The sequence below is a fragment of the Siphateles boraxobius genome, unplaced genomic scaffold (assembly GCF_051911475.1).
Source record: "Siphateles boraxobius isolate OS27281-9 unplaced genomic scaffold, OSU_SipBor_1 107, whole genome shotgun sequence".
In the NCBI taxonomy this organism is placed as follows: domain Eukaryota; kingdom Metazoa; phylum Chordata; class Actinopteri; order Cypriniformes; family Leuciscidae; genus Siphateles; species Siphateles boraxobius.
This window is the reverse complement of record NW_027508708.1, coordinates 500001-517892: the sequence shown is the minus strand read 5'-3', so window position 1 is coordinate 517892 and position 17892 is coordinate 500001. Positions and strand designations below refer to the sequence as shown.

Sequence of the window (17892 nt, the reverse complement as noted above, 5' to 3'; positions counted from 1 at the left end):
AATCCAAGATCTGTGTGTTATTAACTGACTCTCTGATTGTGCTAGGACCAGCCAATCGTCGAGATAATTCAGTATTTGCACCCTTAGTCTCAAGGGGGAAAGTGCTGCATCCATACATTTTTCGTGAATGTACGGGGAGCCAGGGACAGGCCGAACGGAAGTACTGTGTACTGGTAAGACTGTCCCTAGAACGCGAATCTCAGAAAAGGCCTGTGATGAGGCGCTATTGGAATGTGAAAGTAAGCATCTTTCAGATCCACTGAGAGAAACCAATCTCCTGGGCGTACTTGCGCGAGGATATGTTTGGTTGTTAACATTCTGAACGAGCGAATCATTAGTGCTTTGTTCAGGTGTCTGAGATCTAGGATGGGGCGGAGACCGCCATCCTTTTTCGGGACGAGAAAATAGCGGCTGTAAAAACCTGCCCCGTTCATAGAGGGGGAAACAGTTTCCACAGCGCCCTTTTCTATTAATTTACGCACCTCGGTGCGTAGAACATGCAAACACTCCTTTCTCACTTTCGTCTCGACCACAGTCGTAAAACGTGGTGGTCTGCGAGCGAACTGGAGCGAGTATCCGTGTTTTATTATATTCAACACCCATTTCGGCATATCTGGAATGTTTTCCCATGCCGCTGCGTGTACAGATATGGGCTGAATACAGGCTAGGGGCGGGCCGCTGTGACGTAGGGACCCGGCCAGCGAATTGCCTGAGCTCGTAGCTCTCAGAGGCGCGGGCGCGCGCTGAGCAGCCGAGTGAATGGGCGCGTGTGTGATTACAACAGCGCACGATATGTCTGTAAGACTCGCAGCCTGAGCTGGGGTTGTGTTTGACACTGTAGGGACAGTGTTTATAAGTGGGGGTGCATAGACAGTGGTAGGCACACGCGTCACTTTTATAATGTTTCCCGCTTTTACTGGGGATTAATTCATAACTGTGTGAACAGTGCTTGTGTGTAGTGGTGCGTACATGACCGTAGGCACGTGATCTACATTCATGGGGCGTGCAGCCTCAGCTGGGAATGAATTTGGCACTGTTTTGACAGTATCTGGGAATGCACACTTTGTGGACATGTGAACCCTTAGTGACACAGGCAGAAAAAGACTCTTTTTGTGTTTTCTGTGTGTCGCCGTAAAAACGGCGTTTGTTTGCAGGTGTGCGAGCTCTGTGACTAGCCCATTGACTGCTGTATAGACATTTCCAGCCGCCTGTACGGGGACTGGGTAATGTTTGAGATTTTGCTGATGAGAGTGGTCCGGCTTTTGCGAGACACGCACTCTCTCTTCTCATTCCTGTGGCTAGGAAGGCTTTCGAGGCTCAGGGTTCAGCACGATCTTGGGCCGAGGACCCCGTCGCTCAGGAGGCGGCTTGCGGTTGTGGGAGCGCGAGCGGCGTCGAGCGTCAGTCTGAGGCGCGGGCTGAGAGGCAGTGGGGGTGCTCTAGCCCGCTGCGGCTGTGGCGGCCTCTGTCTGCTCTGCGATGAGCTGGAGCGTTGAGGCAGAAAATGGCGCATAGCTTGTGAAGCGTTCTGGGCCTCAGTGAAGCGTTCGGCGAAACCTTTAACTGCCGGTCCAAACAGCCCGCTGGTGGAGATAGGCGCGTCGAGAAATGGGGCTTTATCCGCGTCTTTCATCTCCGTCAAAGTCAGCCACAAATGGCGCTCGAGAACAGTCAAATTAGCCATGGCGCGGCCAATAGACTGGGCGGTGGCCTTCGTGGCTCGCGGGGGTATGTCAGTCGCGCTGCGTAGGTCCTTGAAGGCTTCGGGTTCGGGGCCAGACAGAGCGGAGAAGCTTGGCTTGGAACACTTGAAGTACCGCCATTGAGTGAAGCGCTGACGCAGCTTGGCCTGCGGCGGTGTAGGCGCGACCAGCGAGAGCCGAAGTAGTGCGGCAGGGCTTCGAGGGGTGGGAAGCCTTGGCTTTCCATCCAGTGGTGGAGGGCGGGCAGAGATGATTGGCCACGGCCTCCTCGAGGGGCGGCGTTCCCTCGTAGCCTCTTTCCTTCGCGCCGTCCACAGAGGAGAGCGACGAAGAAAAAGTAGGCTTCAGACGCGCAGAGTGGGGGGCTTTCCATGACTTGGTGAGTTTGTCGTGAACTTCCGGGAAGAAAGGAGAACGCCTTTGCCGAGGGGCCTGCTGGCGACTCATCCAATCGGCTCCGGGTTGGTTCTTCGGGAGAAGACCAATCGAGCCCGAGGTCCTCCACGGCCTTAGAGAGGATGCGGACAATCTCTGTATCCATAGAGGAGCCCCCACTCGTGTTAGTTAGCGTCGACGGGGCGGGGTCGAAAGTGGAGCCTGGCCAGTCGTCAGATGCAGCTTCGATGGACAAAGAGTCATCTACTCCCCCGTCGTCCTCGGACGCGCCGAAAGTCACAAGGCCCACAAGGGCCAAGGCTCTGCTAGAGGGGTGTGGGTCCGGCTGGGTGAACTGAACCGGCGGTGGGGAGAACACGAGCGGCGGTGAAGCACGCGGAGACTGGCTCGGTGTGACATCACTGAGCTCAGGTTCAGGAAGCCTCTGTGAGCTGCGCTTTTTCTTAACACGCGGCTCAAACAGAGGGGTGTCGGCGATGGGCTCGCTCGCGGTGAAAGCGGCGAAGCGAGCCCGCAGTGTGGAGAGACCCAGGTCGTCACATTCCGGGCATCCGCCCTTGGTCAAAGCAGCTTCTGCGTGGTCCCGGCCCAGGCAGCGAGCGCAGATGATGTGACGATCCCCGTCCGGAAGAAGGTCTCTGCACGACCCGCAGGAAGGCATTTGGAACAACGCCTCAGAAAATTGCTCTTTTACAAATGTTGCGGGGCGAGCAGATGTAAATACTTGCGTGTAGCGCGCCGGATGGCTCAGTAGGATGGCGTTCAAAGGCGGCTGAAGATGCCGAGGTCCTCGTAGCAATCCCGTTGGTACGCTTTTCCACGGCGGCGAAGGCTTTCAATAATCCGGAGGATCCAGCGAAGAAGGTGTTCGCTGAAGGAGATTAAATCTAAAGAACTCTCATGACGGGGCGCCCAATATATAGCTCTTGGCCACGCCCATCTTGGCGGGCTCTGACGCGCGCGGGCGCGAGGCGCGCTCATTGGTCGCGCATTCAGAGTCGCCCCGTCATTGGTTCGAGCAAGTTGCCGCAGCACAGCCAATGACCGAGCTCCTTCGCTCATTGCTGTCTGCTGTGCAGCTGCAATGCGTTTTACAAAAAGACTTCAATATTCTCGAGAAAAGGAGTTTTCCCATAGCGTAAGCTACTTACACAATAGGAGAGACCTCTCGAAAGGGAACTCATTTATTCCTGTGTCTATATAGCTGTTAAATAGTGGCAGTATGGAGCACTACTTTGCTGTGTTATTTCTTGTGTTGATTATTGTGTGTTAATTGCGAGCTGATTGCAGCATGGGTGATGGCCCAAGACACATGTCCCCATGTGGGATAATAAAGTTTTACCTTACCTGTACTAAATAACAGTACAGAAAAAAAGTGCAGTAAATTTGAGGTTGTTCGGGGGGAAAAGCTACTAGAACTTAAATTGTCACAGTCATCGTCTGCACTACACTTCCCAGAATCCCTTGTGTCTCCACACCTGAACTCACTCCCTTCATTACCCACCGGTTCATCGTCTTCATCATCCTTGTCACCTGTGGTCACCTGTTATCACCTTCTCATGTTTGATTTATGTCTGTATTTAGTTTTCTTCTGCCCAGTTAGTCCTTGTCGGTTCTTGTAGATTGTAACGTTATTTCGTGTGTGTACTCTCTGCCCGTTTGCCTGCCTGTACCTGTTTGTTATTTGTGGATTTAGTAAAAGTTTAAATTGGAACTTTGGACTATCTTGTTCTTCAGCCCGCACTACACCCGTGACATTAATATTACAGATATACAAATACTATAGTAAAATACTAAACAGTACAGTAGGATTAACAATGAAACAAAATATTACTGCACATAAATGCAGAGGCAATATTACCATTACAAACCAGCAAATGCTTTTATTCTTTCTCACTGTTGTTGTTCTGTTGAATGTTCAGCGATGATGATTAAACACGCACACACACACGCTCAGAATGATAGGAACAGGAACACATCATCGACACACAGATTTCACCGGCACTGTGTGTACACCCTCTGTCTCTCTCTCACACACACACACACACACACACACACACACACACACACACACACACACACACACACACACACACACAGATTCCACCGGCACTGTGTGTACACCCTCTGTCTCTCTCACACACACACACACACACACACACACACACACACACACACACACACACACACACACACACACACACACACACAGACGCACACACACACACACACACACACACACAGATTACACCGGCACTGTGTGTACACCCTCTCTCTCTCACACACACACACACACACACACAGATTCCACCGGCACTGTGTGTACACCCTCTCTCTCTCACACACACACACACACATACACACACACACACACACACAGATTCCACCGGCACTGTGTGTACACCCTCTCTCTCTCACACACACACACACACACAGATTCCACCGGCACTGTGTGTACACCCTCTCTCTCTCACACACACACACACACACACACACACACACACACACACACACACACACAGATTCCACCGGCACTGTGTGTACACCCTCTCTCTCTCTCACACACACACACACACACACACACACACACACACACACACACACAGATTCCACCGGCACTGTGTGTACACCCTCTCTCTCTCTCACACACACACACACACACACACACACACACACACACACACACACACACAGATTCCACCGGCACTGTGTGTACACCCTCTCTCTCTCACACACACACACACACACACACACACACACACACACACACACACACACAGATTCCACCGGCACTGTGTGTACACCCTCTCTCTCTCTCACACACACACACACACACACACACACACACACACACACAGATTCCACCGGCACTGTGTGTACACCCTCTCTCTCTCTCTCTCAGAGGTGGAAAGAGTAATAAAATATTCTACTCAAGTAAAAGTACTACTACTTCAATGAAATTTTACTTAAGTACTAGTAAAAGTACCGGTCTAAAAATCTACTCAAGTAAAAGTAAAAAGTAGCTCATTTAAAATTGACTCAGAGTAAAAGCTACTGAGTTACTTTTTTAACAGCGGGGGTGGGGTGGGGTGGGGGACCCTCCCGTGTAGGGTTGTAATGGTATAAGATTTTCACAGTATGGTAACGTCTCAGAAAATATCACGGTTTACAGTATTAATCAGTTGTTAAATAAATAAACTGTATTATTAAATTATGGGTATTATTATTATTATCATCAGTTAAAATGACAGTTAAATTAATGAAAACAGCAATTTTTTTTTTTGGTTGAACAAATGCTTTTATTATTACACACTTGAAATAATTTGTTTGTTTATTAAAATTTCAATAAAACATGTCTAATCAATTAAATTCGATAATTAATTATGAATTAGATTAACAACTTATTTTTAACATTAATAATTTATTAAAATGTTTAAGAATAATATTGTCCTATGAAATGTATTTTATTCAGAAAATTAATGTTTCTTTTTATTAGGGGTGTAACGATATTCGAACCAAACCGAAGAACCGCGATACAGAACCCACGATTCGAATGGCGATACTCTCATGGCGTACCGAACACGCCCCGCCCTGCAAGCTACCCCGGCCCCGCCCAGCCCGGCTCATTGATTGGACCTGGAATCAGTGTTGCCAAGTCCGCTTATTATAAGCGACTTTGGGCTTGTTTTTCTGTAAAGTCGCTTACAAATATTGGTAGTCGCGGGTCGCGTTTTTTTTTTGGCTTGTTTCTAAAGTGTAGTTGCTTATTTGAGCTTGTTCTCAGCTCGTTGTCAAGCAGATATTTTCTATATGTTATTTAAACGTCGGAGTTTGTCTTGCCTGTTCCCTCTGTCTCTCCCCTTTCCCTATACACAGAGTTTTTTCCCCACCCACATCCTGCTTCTAATTGGCTCAGACCCAGATGGCAATGAGTACTAGCCAATCAGAGGCAGAGCAGGGCAATCTTTTTTTTTTCTGGTTAGGAAAACGTCAGTGAGTGACGTTTAAATGAAAATACGTGCGAGTCGCGACCGTCGCGACTGATGGTGACTGGACTGTATCCAATTCCTTTTCAAACTTAAATGGTTGTAATTCAAGAATGCTTTGGAATATAGACCTATGGTTGGTCTTGTTTTAAAGAAGACATTTGCCAGATTATTGTTGAAGTGAAGTTTTATGAAATTATGAAAGTGAAAGTAAAGTTTGAGTTTATGAAAATGAACAATGTAAAAATATAATTATTTATATTTTATATAAAATATATATATTACAAAATATATTTTACTCTAAAACTGCCAGAAAATGTAAGCCAAAAATCTGAAGAAGTTGTGTTCCAAATTTTAGGTTGATATCTCAAAAAATTAGCTTTCAGTAAGATTTTATTTGGCCGCAGTACCAACATTTTTCACTAGATGGACAGCCAAGCTTCATTACAGAAGAAAAATAAACTACCGTGTGCACAGTTTTACAAAACTAGGCACAGTTTACCAATCTGTCCACATGGATGTAAATTGACAATCTGTACCCACAGTTTAAAACTATCTGTCACCACGGATTGTAAAACCGTGCACACAGTTTATTTATTTTTCTCTTCCTGGAACCTAGGGGGGCTCCGTAGAAAAAGCTCTTTTACTGTCTATGAGAAAAAGTCGCTTGTTTTGGGCTTGTTTTCACGGACCTGGTTGCTTTTTTGTCCCGCGAGATCTGGCAACACTGCCTGGAATGTGTACACAACGAATTCAGTTTTTTAGCCTAACCACCATTAACACCAAATAGCAAGCTCCGTGTTTTGTTACTTTCGATAATAAGCAAGGTGTAATCTTCAAATTCTGTCTATTTGATCACAAAAATCAAACAATAAATGCCGTTTTGGCGCTCTTTGCTGTGGCGTCACAGACCGCTGTACTAGCTCCTCATTTCAAGCGGCAGCGCGGAGTAAACGCGAGTAAACGCGATCATCTCTTCCTCAGTTACAGAATAAACATGAATGGACACCTGAAGGTATGTTGAAAAATACAGTATACTTACTGAAAGGCATCATAACTCGTGTAATCGCTTAATCAGTGTTTCAGCAGCGGAAAGACGTCAATAAAACTGCATAGCTTGTCACTAGCATTATATTTACCTCAGCAGGAAGTGATTAAGTGTCCACAACTTGTTGGTTCCTAGAGAAATTAACTCTTGCACTAAATAAATGCACAATATTATCCTATATATTATATTTTACTTAACCTGTTAATGATATCTTCATTATTTAATGTATGTTTAAAATATCTTTCATGAAAATGACAGCAACTGTGTAAATTATTATATTTCAATAACAAATTAGAGTAAAGTTAATGCAAAAACTGCCTTATGTTCAGTTTACATGTTTTCATACAATGTGTTGGGTGTTGATTATTATATCTAAAAAATAAATAGCATCTAAATTTAGGCTCTGTTGTTAACCTTTAATGTTATAGTAATGTGCGGCTCCCTATACAGCATTAGCAGATTTTTAATCCTTGCAAAACGTTTAATTGTAATTGAATTAATTTAAAGACAAAGACACAATTTTTTCATTAAACCACTGTTTAATTTTTTTTTTTTTAGCTTTCTAAACCGAACCGAACTGAGACGTCAAAACCGTGGGAAAACCGAACCATCAGTTTTGTGTATCGTTACACCCCTACTTTTTATGATTTAATCCAAATATATTATCAAAAACGGTGGTAATCAAATGTAAATTTAAACTTGTGTCCTTTTATTTTTTTGGGGAAGCGCTGCAAAAACAGATTTACTAAATTAAACCATGGACAAAAAAATAAAATGTATTATAATTGTTGTTATTATTATTATTTGGAGAAGTAGGCTACGTTCTACTGTATGCCTACAATAGTAATATATTTCTGTCATAATTTCTCCTAGTAAAACCGAACTTTTATTTTGACGGGTTGTAGTGAAGACCTGTTTCAAAGTGTATTTGACAATGGTTTTTCTCAAATAAAATTATGAAAATGCTCATTAGGCGTTCTCTCAGAGCAGCTCTGGAAATGTTCATGTATTCATATCCTCAAATTGTTTGTGAGACGCTGAAAACACCATGAACGTCACGAGTACTTGAGTATGTAGTAGACAAACGCAGCTCAGCAGAACAAATAGGGTTATATATTTACATGCAGTATTTTTGTGCTTAGCTTAAATATTCACAGACCATGTCGCGATTGGATTTATTGCACAGTTCTACTTTCCATGTATTCATCCATCCATTATTTTGCATGTTTTACGTGACATCTGCATTAAGTGAATTCCATTTTCATGACTGGATTCCGGGATTCCCTTTGCATCACGTAAATCGGGACATACCTTTATCTGCAGGAGGGATGGTGTCCTATATCCTCTTTTTGCAGCCACTTAGTGGAAGGCCTTGATTGATTGATTGATTGATTGATTGGTTGATTTGCGTCCACATTTTTGTCAAATTATGGGCAGTGGGCAGGTCTAATGGACCTGTACGGGAGAGTAAGACGACCCCGCCCTACCACAAGTCATAGGGGCTCACCTTAGGCAAGTGACAGTACCCCTTTTGCCTCCCAACTATGGGTCAAACAGTAGATGTCAATTCGGCAGCAGGAGTTGGCAGCTGTTGTAGAGCATTGGAACGTTTTCCTGGTTGGTCTACCACAGCTTTCTCGGTGAGCGGATGATCCTTTACGGGACAACGGTCAGCGAGTATAAGGCCAAGTTAGCAGGCTACTGCGGGGGCGATCCTGCGTTGCTCTTGACTGTCGTGCTTGCACTCCGTCAGATTCAGTGGCGTAGGACCCAGAGGGAGGCGTTTGTCCTGGGCAAACATCCGTCTTCTGTATTCTGCCCTGGCACTCGGTGCTATAGCATGCATGGAAAGTCATACACATATTCAACGATTGGCAAATCGGGAGCCCTTGTACTCAAGGGCTGTCGTTGCTCGTCAGGACACGCGTGCAAGGCAGGCGCGGTCAGGTCGACATTCTGCAACTGCCTCCTCTTCTCTGAATTTGGCGTGCTGGAACATCAGAAGTCTTGGGGTGCTCCGACCTCAACAGTGCTCCTCGGAAATCAGCCGTCATTGATTGCGAACTATTTCGCCTCAGAGTGGATATTGCTGCTATAAGCGAGACTTGGCTGTTGGGTAGTGGCTCTGTGCGCGAGAGGAACTACACCATTTTCTGGTGTGGTCATCCAGACGACCATCGTCCGATGCATGGAGTCGGCTTTGCTGTGCGGAACACCCTGCTGTCCACCGTCTCTCAACCAACTGCTTGCTCTCCACGCCTAATGTCCATGCGGATGTCACACTCAGCTGGCTTTCTCACTCTCCTCTCTGCCTATGCACCCACTCTTGGCACGACCCTTGAGGACAAGGAAGCCTTTTATGCCCACGTTAGCGAGGTCATTCGTTCCGTCCCGGCCGGGGAGGATTTAGCTCTGCTTGGGGACTTCAATGCCAGAGTTGGAGGGGATGTCACTGCCTGGAGGCCAATCTTGGGTCATTTTGGGATTGGTAGCATCAATGACAATGGCCAACGTCTCCTTGAGTTGTGCGCTGCTTATGGTCTATGCTTACCGGGATCCTTCTCATCTGGAACTATCAGATCCAAGGTTACCTGGATGCATCCCCGGTCCAAACACTGGCACCAACTTGATCACATTATTGTCAGGAGGAGCCAACTCAACGCTGTCAAGAGGTACAGGAGTATGCACTCTGCAGACTGTGACACCGACCACGCCCTTGTCCGCTGCACTCTAAAACTCACCCCAAAGAAGATTCACAGTGCCACTCCAAAGCCCACTCCAAAGCTAAACATTGAGCTCATGCGGAAACATGAATACGTGGCAAGTTTCCGTGCACGTATGGAGGGCCTTCCCTTCAGAGTTGACGGCACTCCTGAAAACACCTGGGCCGAGCTAAGAGCTTCCATGACGGAGGCTGCATCTGAGGTCTTCGGCCTTTGTAGAAGGAAACAGCCGGATTGGTTCCTTGCAAGCTCTGCTATTCTGCTCCCGCCCCTAGCTGACAAGCGTGCTGCCCGTCTCAGTGCTCTCCAAGACAGTAATGACTCCACCATTGCTCACTATCGTAAGGCCAGGAATGACGTCAAGCATCTTACACGCCAGGCCTACGAGCAGTACTGGCAGGACCTCAGTGAGAAGGTAGAACGGTGTGCAAGTACTGGGGACATACGCGGCATGTACAGCGGCATCAATGAGGCTCTGGGTCCTAGAGCGAAAAAAACAACATCTTTGCGAGCCACTGATGGCTCCGTTGTCAACGACCTCCCAGGCCAGCTTGGTAGATGGGTCGAGCACTACAGCTTGCTGTATGGCACTCCTGTGGACGCCAACTTGAACGCTGTTTCTGCTGCTGTACCACAACTACCTGTCCTCAACGAGCTGGATACGGAGATCTCAGCAATGGAAATAGAGCATGCGATTGCAGCTCTGAAGAACAACAAGTCACCGGGCAGCGATGGAATTCCAGCGGAGCTGCTGAAGTGTGGTGGGCCAGTGCTGGTCAGGCAGCTTCACTGCCTGTTTCGATGCTGTTGGCAGAACAAATGCATCCCTAGTGAACTCAATAATGCCAACATCGTCACTCTTTATAAAAATAAGGGCGACAGGCAGGACTGCAACAACTACCGAGGCATTTCGCTCCTTAGCCTTCCGGGAAAATGCCTTGCCCGCGTAATCCTTCCAAGGCTGCAGCGCATTGCTGACCAGGTGCTGCCGGAGAGTCAGTGCGGCTTCCGTGCTGGTCGTTCGACCTTGGACATGATTTTCTCGGTACGCCAGCTTCAGGAAAAGTGTGCAGAACAGCAACGCCCATTGTACATGGTGTTTGTCGATCTGACTAAGGCTTTCGATTATGTGAGTCGCTCTGGTCTCTTCCATGTTCTACAGCGACTCGGTTGTCCGGCAACTCTTTTGGCAATACTCCGAGGCTTCCATGATGGGATGCGGGCAACCGTACAGTTGATTGACGGTGCCCGCTCAAATGAGTTTGATGTCTGCTGTGGAGTAAAGCAGGGGTGTGTCCTCGCTCCCACCTTGTTTGGCATCTATTTCTCGGCTGTGCTGCGACCGGCGTTTCCTGATCCGGTTGGGGTTCTGCTGCACACTAGGTATGATGGCAACTTCTTCAGCTTGGCTCGTCTGAGGGCCAGAACCAGGGTGAAATGCGTCCTTGTGCGCGAGTTGCTTTACGCAAATGACGCTGCCTTCGTGGCTCACACTGAACAAGAAATTCAGGAGATGTGCAATTCTTTTGCTGCTGCCTGCACAGAGTTCGGACTTACCATAAGCCTCAAGAAGACAGTGGTGATGGCTCAGAACGTTCCTGCTTCCCCTCACGTCACCATCAATGGCACAGTGCTGTCGGCTGTCGAGAAATTCATCTACCTCGGCTCAACCTTGACAGCAAACAACACCCTTGATGCTGAACTGAATACCAGGATCGGTCGTGCCTCAACAACCTTTGGGCGGCTTCAGTCTCGCGTCTGGAACAACAGCCACCTTTCTCTCAAAATAAAGGTGCGCGTATATGAGTCCTGTGTGCTCTCCGTTCTGCTATATGGAAGCGAAACGTGGCCTACATACCAGCGGCAGGAGCACAAGCTTAATGCTTTTCACTTCCGTTGCCTACGACAGATCCTTGGCCTGTCATGGCAGGATCGGGTCCCGAACACCACCGTGCTGAAGCTCACTAACAGCAGTGACATTTACACCATGTTCCGGAGTAGGCGACTCAGATGGATCGGCCATGTACGTCGTATGCCAGATGAACGTCTCCCAAAGTCCATCTTCCATGGGGAGTTAGCTGTGGGACACCGCCCTCGTGGCCGACCCAAGCTCCGCTTTAAGGATGTCGTCAAGCGGGACATGAATGTCTTTAACATCAACCCTGACCAATGGCATCACCTTGCGGAAGACCGGGCAGCTTGGCGGTCTGTGCTGACAGAAGGCACGACTCTGTCCTGCCATGCTTACACCAGCTTTTGCACAGAAAGACGGCATGCTAGACACCGTTCAGATCGGCGCTTGCGCTGTAAAAGGCCTTGATTGATTGATTGATTGATTTGCGTCCACATTTTTTGCAAATTGGATATCTATCCTCGAGGACAACCACGCTTTTTTTCTACTTTTCATACTGGCCATAATTCGCTTGGCGCTTAGCTTTCAGCTTCAGCTGGGTCTGCGTCACCTTTTTTGCGCGTTTGTTCTCCCGCCCTTCAATCAATTCAGTAGTTTCCGGAGTGTGTGATTTTTTTTTTCCCCCTTGTATTATTATTCTTACTCAGTAATGGATATGATTTCAAATGTAGCGAAGTACAATACTTCAAAGAAAACGTACTTAAGTAAAAGTAAAAGTACAGATTTTAAAAACTACTTTAAAAAGTAGAAGTACACAAAAAATCTACTCAATTACGTAACGCGAGTAAATGTAATTCGTTACTTTCCACCTCTGCTCTCTCTCTCACACACACACACACACACACACACACACACACACACACACACACACACACACACACACACACACAGACACACACACACACACACACACACACACACACACACACACACACACACACACACACACACACACACACAGATTACACCGGCACTGTGTGTATACCCTCTCTCTCTCTCACACACACACACACACACACACACACTCCACCGGCACTGTGTGTACAAGCCGAAACTGAAGAGCTTTGTATTCTGAGAGACAGTCAGCAGATCTTCTCATGTAATGTCTATGCGTCATGCTACGCAAAATAAATCAACGAAGTTGAATAAATCTATTATGTGTCATTTTATACTCTGAATTGTTATCGTTTCTGTAAAGAAATGTGTAAAAATTACTGTTACATTATTACAGTGCATTACAGCAGGCCATTCTGAACAAAGTATCAAAACAATTTGTGTGAGAAAGGCCTCTTGTGAACGGATCATCATGATAATGGGTTTATCTGAATGAATGTGGAGGGAAAGCTGCTCTCCAGCACAAATATTTACATTTGCAGCCATCGACGGGTCAGAAAGCACTGCGTACAGGGAGTCATCATCAGAGTAAACACACACACACACACACACACACACACACACACACACACACACACACACACACACACTCAGTCGTGAAGCCTCCAGATAATCAGAGTAAACACAGTCTGGATGCTGGAGTTCAGGAAAGGTCCTCACAATCTTTCAGCAACTCCTACATAGCGAAAGCTTTTATAATCAGAAATGATGGTGATTCTGCGAGCTGTCTCTGACGTCATATAGTTTAAAGCGGGGGTTTTAAACGCTGCTTTTATTTGTGTCTTCCTGCCGCAGGCGTTATGACACGACTCTCTGTGAAGACGTGCATTGTGGAAAAACAACACAAATATATTGAGTTTCTGTAATTTTTATCTCACGCATTATGTCACAGTACACCTACAATCTCCACATCCCGGCCCATTAAAGCATGCGTTCCTGCCAACACACATCCATTATTCAGCTGATCCTGTCACACACACCGTCTATATTCACCATCTGAAATACAATAAAATGTCATTTTCTTCTCAGAGCTGGTGCGCATGGAGGAAAGCCTGAATCTGCTCTAGTCGGTGGTCAAACGGAAGATGCTTTGGGACGAGCTGTCAGAAGAAGCTCTGCATTATTCATGTTCTTCCTGAAGTTATTCTGACTCGCAGCGTTTCCGGCATTAACATGATCATACTTTGAGCTTTCTGGCCGGTCTTTGAGTCACATCACAGATGAAATGGAGTCTGTTGTTCTATCGCAGGTAAGTGTGTGTGTGTGTGTGTGTGTGTGTGTGTGTGTGTGTGTGTGTGTGTGTGTGTGTGTGTGTGTGTGTGTGTGTGTGTGTGTGTGTGTGTGTGTGTGAGAGAGGATCCAGTAGAGCTCAGACAAGCACCTGTGTGAAGCGCTGGTGTGTGCGATGATAATTGTTCATCAGGGGGAGGCAAACATGAGTGAGCAGCACAACACACACACACACACACACACACACACACACACACACACACACACACTCATCCACCCGCTGTCTGCTGGAGCGACCAGCTGGAAAACACAAAGGCTTTGCTTCATTTACACACACATTAATATATATTTATATCTGGATGCATGAATATACTCATGAGAATGATGCTTCCTCTTAGCAGATCCTAAACTAAACAAAAACCCCAATAACAGAAGATGCAGGACAGCGTTCCAGTAACACATTTAGGGAAACTAAAGGCATTTCTATCATTTATTCACTCAATAGCCGACAAGAGCGAATTCAGAGCAAAAACATAGCGCAATAAAAAACACACAATAAATAAACGCAGCTGAATATTCTATGGTTGGTTGTGATATTTGACTTTGGTGATTATTGTTTAGTATTGTTTATTATTGGTGATTGCTCATATTATCTTCAGCCGATGCTTCTCTATCAGTGTGTGTTCTCAAAGCACCGATCACAGCAAACACTTCAGGTAAATCAACTGAGATATGAACAGAAACGCTACTTTAATAGATGTGATGACAGAACATTTTATATGGATAAAACTGCGTTTACATATCTGAAATTCTCCCAGGTTTAGTGGGATTTCGAATAAACTCTGTCTAATAATGATGTCTAGCCTGAAAAGATCCTGCGTTTGTCAATGACAAACAATGTATTGTAAAGATGCACAATCAATCGTTAAAGATGGCGAACTCGATTCAAACATCCACACAATCTTACTCCTAAGACAGTGATTCGGCTCTGGCTATTAAAGCTTTGTCGAGTGCGAGGAACATTCAGATCTGTGTTCTGACCCAGAGAGAGTCGTGGTCATGAATGGATATGAAACATCTTTAAAACAGTCTTTTCAAACACACAGTATCCTTACTTCTGTCGTACAATAACTCATATTATAACAGAAGTACTGGGATAAAAGTTTATAGCTCAGATATAAACACTGATGTTTACGGTTGTGTTCAAAATAGAGTAAATGACCTTTTGAAAGTAACTTGATGTATCAAATAAAGATTGTGTCAATTGCATCGTTATACCAGTAGGTGGAGACAAGTGACTGTGATAAAATTGATTCGCTCAAAAACACTGAATATTGCTGTAAAAAACAAGAGAAGTCTTTGGTGGAGCCGTTAAAGGGCATATTGCAGGTTAGAGGACCCGACGAGTCAATGTATAGAAAAATAATGTAGGAACTAGATTTTCTTTAAAATATACTTAAAAAATACTAGTGCTGTCAAACGATTAAAATATTTAATCGCGATTAATCGCATTAATGCCATAGTTAACTCGCGATTAATCGCATTAATGCCATAGTTAACTCGCGATTAATCGCACATTTTTATCTATTCTAATTGTCCCTTGATTTCTATTTGTCTCATTATTTTTTCTAATTTTAATGCTCTTATCAACATGGAAAAGTGGATCAGCAGTAAGTTTGTTCTTAGCTGTGGTATCCATGTGCTTCTGTCTGAAGTCATCCATTGTAGAGCTTAGATCGGGCCCAAAAAATCAAGCCCGACCCGAGCCCGTGCGCATTGTGTCCGAGCCCGGCCCGGCCCAACACATAAACTGTAATTATGAGCCCGTCCCGAGCCCGTGCGCATTGTGTCCGAGCCCGGCCCGGCCCGACACATAGGGTGTGCTCACACTAGGCACGGTTGCCATGAACCGGGCCCGAGTACGATTGTCCCCCCTCCCCACTCCCCCTCTGGCCTGCACTCACATAGGGTTTCAGCATTCGTGCCGGAGCACGCTTACGTCATTATGGTGCGACGGTTTCGGGATAAACAAGACGAGCGCCGCTCTCTGAACACAATGGAGTCCATCGCTCTGTTTTCTTTGTGGATAATTTTGTGTCGTTTGGTCCACGGTGGTCCACAGCCCTCTCACAGCCTGTTGTTAAACAGATGTGTCGCCTTAGTGGCGCGAAAATTTTCACGTAATCGTGCTGCTCGTATAAGGAGGTTTGCAAGGTACCAGCTGAAGTGCAGCAAGGACTTTGCAGCTTTGATTACGGACTACAGTTCCCGTACATCACGCGTCCTGTTCCGTGCTCCAGCACGGTTAGCGCTCACACTGCATGCGAACCGCGCCCGAGTCCAACTGAACCGTGCTCTGGCCCACCTCTTTGGTGCTTTGGTGGTCAAACGCACTCGGGCACGGTTCAAACTGGCTAGTGTGAGTACACCCATAAACTGTAATTATGAGCCCGTCCCGAGCCCGTGCGCATTGTGTCCGAGCCCGGCCCGGCCCGACACATAAACTGTAATTATGAGCCCGTCCCGAGCCCGTGCGCATTGTGTCCGAGCCCGGCCCGGCCCGACACATAAACTGTAATTATGAGCCCGTCCCGAGCCCGTACGCATTGTGTCCGAGCCCGGCCCGGCCCGACACATAAACTGTAATTATGAGCCCGTCCCGAGCCCGTGCGCATTGTGTCCGAGCCCGGCCCGGCCCGACACATAAACTGTAATTATGAGCCCGTCCCGAGCCCGTGCGCATTGTGTCCGAGCCCGGCCCGACACATAAACTGTAATTATGAGCCCGTCCCGAGCCCGTGCGCATTGTGTCCGAGCCCGGCCCGGCCCGACACATAAACTGTAATTATGAGCCCGTCCCGAGCCCGTGCGCATTGTGTCCGAGCCCGGCCCGACACATAAACTGTAATTATGAGCCCGTCCCGAGCCCGTGCGCATTGTGTCCGAGCCCGGCCCGGCCCGACACATAAACTGTAATTATGAGCCCGTCCCGAGCCCGTGCGCATTGTGTCCGAGCCCGGCCCGACACATAAACTGTAATTATGAGCCCGTCCCGAGCCCTGCGCATTGTGTCCGAGCCCGGCCCGACACATAAACTGTAATTATGAGCCCGTCCCGAGCCCTGCGCATTGTGTCCGAGCCCGGCCCGGCCCGACACATAAACTGTAATTATGAGCCCGTCCCGAGCCCTGCGCATTGTGTCCGAGCCCGGCCCGGCCCGACACATAAACTGTAATTATGAGCCCGTCCCGAGCCCGTGCGCATTGTGTCCGAGCCCGGCCCGGCCCGACACATAAACTGTAATTATGAGCCCGTCCCGAGCCCGTGCGCATTGTGTCCGAGCCCGGCCCGGCCCGACACATAAACTGTAATTATGAGCCCGTCCCGAGCCCTGCGCATTGTGTCCGAGCCCGGCCCGGCCCGACACATAAACTGTAATTATGAGCCCGTCCCGAGCCCGTGCGCATTGTGTCCGAGCCCGGCCCGACACATAAACTGTAATTATGAGCCCGTCCCGAGCCCGTGCGCATTGTGTCCGAGCCCGGCCCGGCCCGACACATAAACTGTAATTATGAGCCCGTCCCGAGCCCTGCGCATTGTGTCCGAGCCCGGCCCGGCCCGACACATAAACTGTAATTATGAGCCCGTCCCGAGCCCTGCGCATTGTGTCCGAGCCCGGCCCGGCCCGACACATAAACTGTAATTATGAGCCCGTCCCGAGCCCGTGCGCATTGTGTCCGAGCCCGGCCCGACACATAAACTGTAATTATGAGCCCGTCCCGAGCCCGATTTTAACCAGTCCAGTTTTTAATACATGGGTCGTTATAACTGACGTTCTCAACTACTTTCTATGTTACTTTCTCCCGCCCGCAACATTTTTGTCCCGCTCCCGCCCGCAAATAGACTTTTTTTGTAGGCTAACGTTACCTCCAAATACTTTCGCCTACGTGTCGCCACCATACACATCAGCATAAATGCTCCTGATAAATTATTTTTTATT

The 17892-nt window shown here is 47.4% G+C and overlaps 1 protein-coding gene across 6 annotated transcripts in view; it reads right to left on the bottom strand.

Moving 5' to 3' along the window:
- insc (INSC spindle orientation adaptor protein) overlaps positions 1-17892 on the bottom strand; it is a 191487-nt gene that overhangs the window by 132026 nt on the left and 41569 nt on the right. For 2 of the 6 annotated variants that reach the window (XM_077247161.1, XM_077247162.1), the window contains exon 1: positions 3604-3755. The exons of the other annotated variants lie outside the window; for them this stretch is intronic. In XM_077247161.1, the coding sequence (XP_077103276.1) occupies positions 3604-3623 (20 nt within the window). In that variant the 5' untranslated portion in view covers positions 3624-3755. Of the gene's footprint in view, positions 1-3603; positions 3756-17892 lie in introns of those variants that run through there. 6 annotated transcript variants of the gene reach the window in all.